Genomic DNA, 11,198 nt, shown 5'->3' with positions numbered 1-11,198 from the left:
CCAAAGTGGCCCAACGTCTCGGCCTGCTGAGACGTTTAAGGCCGTACTTAACCACTGATATTGCATGTCTGTTGTATAAAACTCTAGTTCTACCCCATTCTTGAATATTGTGATGTGGTTTGGGATAGTTGCAATGCTACCTCCAAACAGCAACTTCAACTCCTCCAGAACAGGGCTGCCAGGATAATCCTGAGAAGGGAACTGCGCTCGAGTGTAAGCGAACTACACCAGACACTGGGTTGGAGACCACTAGAGGAAAGGAGGACCCACCATACCTGTACAATGGTCTACAAGTGTCTACATGGACTTGCACCTGATTACCTGCTACACTGTTTCAGCTACAACCACCAAACACATCAGTACAACACAAGACAAGCAAATCTACTGCGTAAACCCAAATACACAAACAGAACTGGACAGAGAACATTTAAGTACAGAGCAGCTTCATCCTATAACTCGCTTAACACGGTAACTAAACAGGCATCAACAATAAATGCCTTTAAAGTAGCGCTAAGAACATACGACCTCTGACCCTGACCTCACGGACAACCGACTGTCATTATTTGACAATACGACTATGCCTAACGATTTTGACTATTTGTTTTGGTTGTTCCGTTGTGTTTGTATGATTGATAACGTGTACCCTCTGTTTATATCATTTATTGTCATTTGCTACGATTGATCATTTGATTAATCTGTTTTATTTTGTTTAATTTTATTGTATTCCATGTTGTCCATTGTGTATGTTCTGTTGGGCTACCTTGGAAATCAGTCTTTCAGAGACTGAAGGTACCACCCAACTGTTTTAAGAGCAATAAATAAATAAATAAAACGTCTTTTATATAGAATTTGATTTTCATGTGTGTGTTGTGTATGTATTTGGGTTTTGTTGCTCTACTGTTTAAGTAAGGACCAGTGAGTGTCTGAAACAAATAAATGATAATAATTACTCTCCCATCTCTGCAGCATTATCACTGGCTCCATCGTAGATGGTGAGAAAGTCATAATTCCTCTCAGTGTAGAAGCTGTCAAACGTGAGGCGAATGATGCTTCCCTCTGGTACAGTGATCGACCACTCACAGTTCTCATTGTTGCCATAGTTACTGGGGTAGTTAGGTGACGTCACAGGGCCTCCAGAAGGAGCCGTCAGGTCACCTCCACATCCGGTGACGCTGGTTACTGTGGAATGAGAAATAACATCATCAGGTGCAGGTAACGTCAATTCTATGTATACGGTAAAGAAATAAAAGTAACTGACATTTTAGGGAATCAGCACACACAGTTTCAAGAGGGATCATCAATCCTATTTGCTCAAAGCAGCCGTACAAACATGGCCGTAGGATTAGCAATTTTCAACGGACAACCACTACAACCTTTATTCATCTCTAACAAAAACCGTTAGACTTGTTAAAGCCTTTTTTTAGCATACCAAAATTCAAATGGAAACACCGAGCCTTTTTTTACCACACTCGTAAACGTAAAGGGTGTTTTCACGGGGAAGCCCCCCGCCCGCGCCAAAAGCGCGCTATTACAAAATAAGCGTGTTCTAGAGCATTGCCCCTTCGACTGGAAAACATCACAATCAAATAATACATATGGTATACGTATACATATTTGCTATCCAGTTTTTGAGGAACCGTCGCAAAGGCCTGTACGGCTACCATTCGGCGCCACAAGAAAACCTCAATATCATGAAGATCTCATCCATAGAATTTACTTGCTGTTGCCTAACGCTTCATGTTCCAACAATTCAAGAAGGCGCGCGCTGTGGCGATCCTGTGAAGACATGACGACAGCGCCTTCCGGATCCATGACTCATGCCTACATGTACGCGGTTTGATATAATGAAATACCTTTATTGTACATTCATGCCACGACGGGCTAGGTACAGGTCAAGGTATAACAGACACATAACAAACGTATATAAAGAATTGGAGACAAAAGATGCACTACTTGACTTAGACATACATACATAAGGAACATACAAGGGTACTATACTAGGCTAATACAAAGTGTTCTAGTCACTGAGCTAATATAGAGAGGTCAACTTCTTCTCGCTTTTTTTGTACAGTGAAAAATGTGGGAGCAGATCATGTTTGTGATACAGGGTTTGTCTAGACGCATCAAAAATATAAATTTATCATTTGCGCTTAGGTGTTGGGAACTTCTCTTTGATATAATTGAAAAGGACAGATCTTTCATTAGAATATAAACAGTCTATGTTGGAGTTCCCATTCAACGTCCGTTCTTTATTAGTCTGAAATAGTGAGTGGGCACAAACGTAACGTCACGAAACAATATAAGAGTTTCCGTGCGCTTTTTCTGGATATTGTTTAATAGCTTTTATGGCATTGTTATTGTTGTCATCTTTGTCCAATTTCTGCCTTATTTGACTTCCCTTACACAGCAATTCACCAGGGTGGGGGTAATCAATGACAATAAACTTTGTTGCACAACAATTGTACAGGATTGCTGTATAACAAACATACTATGGGGATTTATCTACCTTTATAAGTTACAAAGACTATGTAGTATGCGACACACTCCTTGTTCAGGTATTTTGGTCCGTCACTATGGTGACGAGGAACAACATAGGACACTGGCAGAACTCAGGTGATGGCTATTTAAATATTGATACTGCTGACAATAGTCGGCCTTGCTCCGGAATAATAAGAGCGTGTTTTCAGGCGAGTAACACGGGTGTGACGAGAATATCTCGATGTTTATTACTGTAATTCCTGATTTTGCCGCGGTAAATATGTTCGTTATGTACGTTCGTCACTTCTGTACTGCGAACTTTATCATTACCATTAACAAAAAAAATCCGTCTTTCTTTTCTCTGCAGCTGACCTGTTATTTCAAAGTTTATTATCTCCTAATTTGAAAATGCCCGCCTTGTTTTGTTCACCCTATCGCTTTAAATGTGAAGTCTGTGGAGGATATCGTCATAAAATTCACTTGCTGTTGTCAATATGTGACTTTATGTTCCAACAATTCATGTGGCGATCCTTTGAAAACATGGCGACAACTGAAGACAGCTTTTACACTGAGGAACATTACCCAAACACTCAAAACAAATTGTCTGATAATTATGACAGTATTAAGCTTGCATTCCACAATAAAGTATAAGTATTATGTAGCATAAGACTACTAGTAGAAGTATACTTGTTTGTTATTCTGTTAGTAATAGCTTATAGAATAAAGTGAAATGTATGGAGATTATTTGAGTAGACCCCCCCCCCAGTTCTGTGTTACGAGAACGCTAAAATCGGAAGCACGGGACAAATTGTCATGTAGGACAGTCCAACTTGGCCAAGGTCAACACTGTAAGATGAATTGAAATTGAATGCATAGTTGTTTATAGTTTTAGTCTTTTCGGATGTTTGAGTCTTACCTGCAAGTACAGCATTTAACACATTTGTAGGGTATGTACATTGTAAATCTATTAATAGTGTTATAATTCGTGACTGTAAATAACAGCATTCTTCAGAAATCGGGAGTGAAGAGGGACAAAGTTCTTCTGGCTTTATACACAAACTTCGTACGTCTTAACAAATTACCAAGCAGATTTGTTGACATGCCAAACACGTTCTGAATCTTGTTCACAGTCACGATACAATAACGCAAACAGGCGCACTCCACATACGACAGATAATGTCCACAACAGTCACTAATATCGACGGCTCTGCAGCGTCAATCATTCCACTCCACCCTCTGCGTCGTAACAGCCACCTCCCCGCTATGACGCACATCAACTCGGCTAACTCTGAGCATATCGCGTTTTCTTGGCTCGTTTGTGACTCGTGTAACTTGACACGTACATCCAAAGCAAAAATCATTGCGGTGATGACACGCCCCCAGTTCAATCCGTCCTCGTTAAGCACGTTTTCTAGCAGGTCTCTCAGTCGTGAAGCCCCGTTTGTTGTTGTTGTTGTTGTTGTTGTTGTAGAGACAAAACAACAGAGGAGATCAGCCCACTCTTTCCTCTCCGTCATATCGTTTGACACTTGCACAACCTTACGGTATATTGCTCTATTTTCCAATCGCCTGTTTCCAGGAAACACGTTGGAAGCTCTGTGGTGGAGCAGGTGATGGAATATGTCTTCCGTTTGGGATTTCAACACGTCCATACTGACACAGCAATACATACAGTACACAACCTACCCTTAATAAATAATACCACCGTCCATCCGCCACAATGACCTCTATATATCCTTTCATTCCAATTCCCCCAAGGGACGTCACTCCACAAACCGAAGCCGCAAGCTATACCCACACGCCACAAGCTATAGCCTCACGCCACACGCCACAATAATACCTACTCTGTCGACACTATACTACTGAAATGGCCTTAACAATCCTTCAGTTCTCTACGAGACCTGTACGATGTAAACCAAGAAGCCCTGGACTGGCTGGAGCAGTGGGCCGACAAGATATGATGATGATGAGTCTAGTTCTCCATAGCAACAAATGAAACTGATCAAAATAACGCACATTGCGTCGTTTTTACGTCATGACGTCATAGATTCAACCATACAGATTTGCAGAACAGCAACCGCGGTCTATGTCTATTTAACGCGTTGTAGCAAAGTAACGAAATAATTTTCAGTATTCAAATGTTTTTTAACAATCTTAAAGCGGTCTATACCATCAGATAAAACTGGCAAAACTAATGCACATTACGAAGTTTAGACGTCATGACGTCATAGATTCAAGTATACGGATTTTCGAGGATCGCAACACTAGTGTATTCATAGAGAATAAACGCCATGTTGCAAAGTAACGGAATAATTTCTAGAAACCAAATGTCTTTTACAAATTCTCAAGAGGTCCATACCACAAGATTGGACTGATAAAACCAACGCACATTGCGTCGTTTGGACGTCATGACGTCATATATTTAACCATACATATTTGTAGGGCCTGAATCCCTGTTTATATAATGATATTCAACTACTCGTTGCTAATTAACGAAATAATTGTCAGTATTCAAATGGTTTTTAACAATCTTTTAGAGGTACATACCACCAACAAAAGTGATAAAACTAACGCACATTGTATCATTTTGACGTCATGACGTCATAGATCCAACACTCTATATTCGATATTCAATATACAACTCAATATTCAACTACTCGTAGCTAATTAAGGAAATAATTCTAAGTTTTCAAATTAATTTTATCAATCTTTTAAAGGTCCATACCATCAAATAAAACTGATAAATCTAACGCACCTTGCGTCGTTTTGACGTCATGACGTCATGGATTCAACCATAACGATTTGTAGGGCCTGAATCCCTGTTTATATAATGATATTCAACTACTCGTACCCAATTAACGAACTAATTTCTAGTTCTCAAATCAATTTCAACAATCTTTTCGAGGTCCATACCACCAAATAAAGCTGATACAACTAACGCACATTGCGTCGGTTTCACGTCATGACGTCATAGATCCAACACTCGACATTCGATATTCAGTATTCAACTCAATACTCAACTACTCGTAGCTAATTAATGAAATAATGTTAAGTTTTCAAATCAATTTTAACAATCTTTTAGAGGTCCATACCATCAAATAAAACTGATAAAACTAACGCACACTGTGTCGTTTTGACGTCATGACGTCATAGATTTAGCCATACAGATTTTTAGGGCCAGAATCCCTGTTTATATAATGATATTCAACTACTGCGGTTGTGGTTGTAAATACACCAAATAAAAGTCATAATTCACAGTATTGTACTGTCCATGCTATTTGTGTGTGTGCGAAATTGTCAATTGTCTTTATTGTCTTCATTCTTTTTGTTATGAATGACTTTATTTCAGGTAATACCCATAATACGTCGATGAAGGTTAGACATCCAGGTAATACGATACGCCAAAAAGCAGTTACTCTAGCAACTGGATATGATTTTGAAAACGTCAGACGTTTTAGCTTGTATCCACTTGCTTTCGTCAGTGACTGACAGACCAGAGGTGAAATGCAGGTTTATAAGCACAAACTATTGATTGATATGCAAATAAAATGAAGACAAATTTTTGTAAGTCGAAAAGGGAACAAAAGTCAGACAAGTCAAGACAAGATAATACAAATTAGTCAGAAAGCTCCTGTTATGCAGAACAGGAGCTTAAGTGTTGTCTGTCCTCGGGGCTGGGAGTGCAAAAAACAAGTGCCGGAGAGATCCACCCGCACCCCCCCTTCCCTGTTGAGGATGGGGTTGTACATTCTTTCATGATGCGAATCGCGGGGATCACGTTCCTTTCTAAACAAAAACAGTGCGCTTACGTAGATCGAGTTCAGCGATTTCAACTGAACCTTGGTGGCCCATCGCCCATTTTTTATTGTTTTACGCTGCACATGCACAGCACAGGCGCCACTGCTTATAGATGAGTTTCCAAAGGCATAGTATTTATATCTCTACACAGGAACATAATGTACGAAGCAGGAACACTGTCAAAAATACGATATATATATTTAAAATACATACAATTGTAAAACATACATGTTTAATAAGAATATATATACACTTTTCAAAACAATATATGTATAGTAAATACATACAATTGTAAAACATATATGCTTAAGAAGAAAATATATATACATTTTTCAAAACAATATATATATCTTAAATACATATAATTCCAAAACATATATTGTTCACAAAAAGTGGTGTTCCCAAAACCCCTATCATACGAAAACATATATTGTTCACAAAAAGTGGTGTTTCCAAAACCCCTATCATATGAAAACAGGAAGTGGTGTTTCCAAAACCCCTATCATTTCTAAACCTATATATGTTTTCAGTGCACGCGGTAACACTGTCAAATCTCTCACCAGAGTTTCTAGCATGGGCGACCACACTACTGTTGTGGGGGTGAGAGAGAAAAAAACAGATTTTTTTCGCCTAGGTTTCTTCCCCTCTTGTCCAGTGATTCTTAAAGCTACGCGTAATTAATTTTCATTCCAAAAAGCCTTTTCATTATTGTATTTTGGTCAGATCTTTGCATATGAATCACACTAAAAATAGGGGGCGCCAAGGATTGTTACAGAGTAGATTCTTCCGATCAGAACTCTTCCTTTCGCATAAAAGTTGATATTTTCTAGAATTTTTTACAGTTTACACTTTTGACGGTTTCATCAGAAGATGCTCAAGTGTTGCCATTGGTTATATGGGAATAGAGTCAATTCTTCGTCACCTGTGAAGTACAGGCTAGTCTGCCTGGGTGTCAGGCATTGATGCCTAGCCTTACAACAAAAGAGCCACCAGTGTCCAGCGAAATCTAAAAATATACAGAAGAAGACAGAAGAGTCGGATTAGCACCTACTTTTATGGGGGCAATTACCCACATCTACCATCTGGTTATTTGTTTGAAATATTTCAAATAGTGAAAGAAACACACGGATAGCTCAAATCTATTCTAAATAAAGAGATCTTTGTACAGCCACTTTCAAAATGTTTCAGAAATATCTAATAATATTCAAATTTTAATTTTCAAATTTTCTAAAAATTTAGAACTTTTGTTACTGGGGTATTCTTTTCTTACAAACATGGAGAAAAAAGCAACACGGTGACACGGAATTGACTCTAAGCTAGTCATGGCACCAAAAGAGACCGTAAATCAACAATATTTGACATACATTTTATTGTAACTCTTAAACTTTCCATGCCACAATCTTCAAATTTTCAGGATCTTAGGATCAAACAGTTTGCCACAAAGGTCTTTAATTACATGTTTTTGTGTACAAAAGTTAACACATTGTTGCTAATTACGCTAATAAGTACATCTAGCCATAGTCTGTGTAACGCAAACTCTGCCGTCCGCGGCTTTTACCTTCCCGCAGAGTTTGTGTAGTCTCCACCAGACTTCTTTTGCGGGGTGAATAAATCGTAGAAATTGGCCTAAAAAGGCTCGACAGGGAAATGGAGCTTCTCTGGCCGGCTACCTTCTCTGGCCAATTGATACTTTTTAGGCCAATTTCTTTTTTTTTTTATTCAACCCGCAAAAGAAGTCTGGTGGAGACTATATCCAGCCGGCCTCCGAGGGGCCACTAAACCCGCGGACGGCAGAGATTTGCGAAAGGAAGAGTTCTAATCGGAAGAATCTACTCTGTAACAATCCTTGGCGCCCCCTATTTTTAGTGTGATTCATATGCAAAGATCTGACCAAAATACAATAATGAAAAGGCTTTTTGGAATGAAAATTAATTACGCGTAGCTTTAAGAATCACTGGACAAGAGGGGAAGAAACCTAGGCGAAAAAAATCTGTTTTTTTCTCTCTCACCCCCACAACAGTAGTGTGGTCGCCCATGCTAGAAACTCTGGTTAAGGATTTGACAGTGTTACCGCGTGCACTGAAAACATATATAGGTTTAGAGAAATGATAGGGGTTTTGGAAACACCACTTCCTGTTTTCATATAAAAGGGGTTTTGGAAACACCACTTTTGTGAACAATATATGTTTTCGTATGATAGGGGTTTTGGGAACACCACTTTTTGTGAATAATATATGTTTTGGAATTATATGTATTTAAGATATATATATTGTTTTGAAAAATGTATATTTATTTTCTTCTTAAGCATATATGTTTTACAATTGTATGTATTTACTATACATATATTGTTTTGAAAAGTGTATATATAATCGTATTAAACATATATGTTTTACAATTGTATGTATTTTAAATATATCGTATTTTTGACAGTGTTCCTGCTTCGTACTTTGCCGCCAAATTTAAAGTAGCCCATGCTCCGGCAAACATTCTGGACCACCTTTCTGCCAAGTGGCGTTGCACAAATCCTTCCCATTCAAAAGTTTACCCCTACCTCACGGCCCGTCAGTGGTCTTCTTTACAACAAAATCCTCTGCCACAGCCCACCATTATAATTCAAGTCACATGGATGACACAGTAAAGTAAAGACCAAAACTCAACGAACAAACTGCTGAACGTGTTCAACAAAGACTTACTTTATCACCTGGACAGTCCCATGCCATGTATTTCATAAATCCCCCCTCCCACCCATGCAGGGGAGCGTAGTAAGTGTGGAAACATATCAGATTAAACAGTGACCTGTTGGCTTAGCATTGCATACTTAACTCAATGAAGCCCCCAATACAAGTGAACTAGGTTGTGTGACTTGTAGGAAGGCATGCAAACGTTTACCTGAAGAAGCGGACGTGCCACAAGTGGCATATGGTATGAAGAGATGACAGCAACTTGTCCGGGTTACCAGAGGTGGCTTCCGCACTAGACGAGACCACTGACGGGCCGTGAGGTAGGGGTAAACTTTTGAATGGGAAGGATTTGTGCAACGCCACTTGGCAGAAAGGTGGTCCAGAATGTTTGCCGGAGCATGGGCTACTTTAAATTTGGCGGCACAGCCTTTATTGTTATTTTGCAGACGATTTTCGTGTCGACTGTGAGCTGTGCCGCCATTGGGGGCTAAGCAGAAGGACGGGGGCAAAGCAGAATTGCACCGGGGGCGTAGAGGAACGACGGGGGCGAAGCAGATTTTTTGCGGGGGCGAAGCAGAACGGGGCGGGGGCGAAGCAGAACGGCGGGGGCGAAGAGGAAGGAGTTTCATGGGGGTGTACAACGTGTAGGCAAGTGCTTTTTTGGTGAATGCCCTCTACGTCTTGACACATTTCAACGTATCCATAATGTTTTATAAAAGCAGAAATTTTGGATATTACATTCCAGTCTGTATGTAACACTTCTGTTTAATTCTATCCAGTGCCAGACAGCCCTTGCCAGCAGGCCTAAAACTCGCCATTACCCTACGATTCCTGGTGACCGGGAACAGGTACCGATCCTTGGAGTTTTCCTTCAGGGTAGCCCACATGCAACACAATATCACTGTTCATTCCTGAAGTACACGTCTCGGCTGTTTTTCATTGCCCATCGGCATTCTGACACACAAGTATATATATACGGTGTAACACACGCGTGGTGAACTGTGCGACGTAGTCTGAAAAAGGAGTTTACATATGCCCCATATAGCCCCATTTTCCTTACCACCTTATGCACTTATCAGCACATGTGACGTCATAATCTTAGGCAGGTGCCTGTTCGGCCGCTCGACGGGTCCAGGGCAGTGAGGTTACGGCGTCGCTTCGGCATATTTCGCCGAACGGGGCCCGAAGTGATATTTAACTCTGAGTTAAAATCGATTCGGCGACCGCGCGGGGCCAAAAATAGGCCGGCAGCCGTCGGGAAGCCCGCCGGTCTCCGTCCAGGTTCCGTTCGGTAGTGCCAAAAAACACGCCAAACACGCGCCGAGCGGGCCCCTTTCTTGAATTGTGACCTAAGCATTACGGCGTCGCTTGCGTACCGTGCCCGACGGGGCCCGAACTGATTTTAGGTTTGAGTTAAAATAGATTCGGCGACCGCGCGGGACAAAAACAGGCGCCGAGTGGGCCCCTTTTTTTGGTACGACAAGCTCTTTTTTCTAGTTGATGTATACACATTTCGAACGACATTTAGATTTTTTCACCTCAGTTCTTATTTCAAATTTCATTATCTCAAAACTTAAAAAATATATGAATACTTTTCGCCCGACTTGTTTTGTTCACCCTATCGCATTAAATTTGCGGAGGATCTCATCCATAGAATTTACGTGATGTTGTCTACTAGTAATTGTGAGCGCTTTATGTTCCAACAATATTATTCAAGAAGGCCGTGTGGCGATCCTGTGAAAACATGATGACAACGCCTTGATGACTCATGCCTATGCGGTTTGAATACTCGTACATAAATACGTGTGGACATAAACAGTCTATGTGAGAGTTTTCATTCCGCGTCTGTTCCTTATTAGTCTGAAATAGTGCGTGGTCACAAAAATAACGTCACGCAACAATGTCTATTACAAGAGTTTTCGTGCGTTTAGTGACAACATGTCCCATTCCGATTCAGACAAATACTGTATTATGTTATGCTTTCGCATGAGAGGCAAATACACAAACATTTTATAACGTTACTTGTCAGAGAGACCCACCCAGAAAGGAAACAGATGAGAAAGACTACGTGGTTCAATAAGCTAGACATTTTCTACATCATTTGTTCTTATATTACTTAACCGGTGCGTATCATAGACCACAACTATGCTAAAGGGTGTATGCACCCAAGTCGATGAAAACTGCAAATACTGGAACGCATCTCAAGCCGCACAGACTCCAGCAATGTCAGCAATTGTCAAT

The 11,198-nt window shown here is 40.3% G+C and overlaps 1 protein-coding gene across 1 annotated transcript in view; it reads right to left on the bottom strand.

Moving 5' to 3' along the window:
• The window catches only part of LOC109481276 (CUB and sushi domain-containing protein 2-like), a gene marked incomplete at its 3' end in the record, with an annotated part of 21,304 nt that extends 17,309 nt beyond the window's left edge, over positions 1 to 3,995 (bottom strand). The window contains exons 1-2 of the mRNA XM_019783811.1: positions 3,647 to 3,995; positions 951 to 1,179 (exon numbers count right to left, since the gene is read on the bottom strand). Of these exons, the coding sequence (XP_019639370.1) occupies positions 951 to 1,179; positions 3,647 to 3,995 (578 nt within the window). The remainder of the gene's footprint in view (positions 1 to 950; positions 1,180 to 3,646) is intronic.
• Positions 3,996 to 11,198: the final 7,203 nt, after the last annotated feature.

The sequence above is a fragment of the Branchiostoma belcheri genome, unplaced genomic scaffold, assembly GCF_001625305.1.
Source record: "Branchiostoma belcheri isolate BF01 breed outbred unplaced genomic scaffold, Haploidv18h27 scaffold549, whole genome shotgun sequence".
Taxonomy (NCBI): domain Eukaryota; kingdom Metazoa; phylum Chordata; class Leptocardii; order Amphioxiformes; family Branchiostomatidae; genus Branchiostoma; species Branchiostoma belcheri.
Note: the sequence above shows the minus strand (reverse complement) of the source record. Positions and strands in the feature narration are given on the sequence as shown.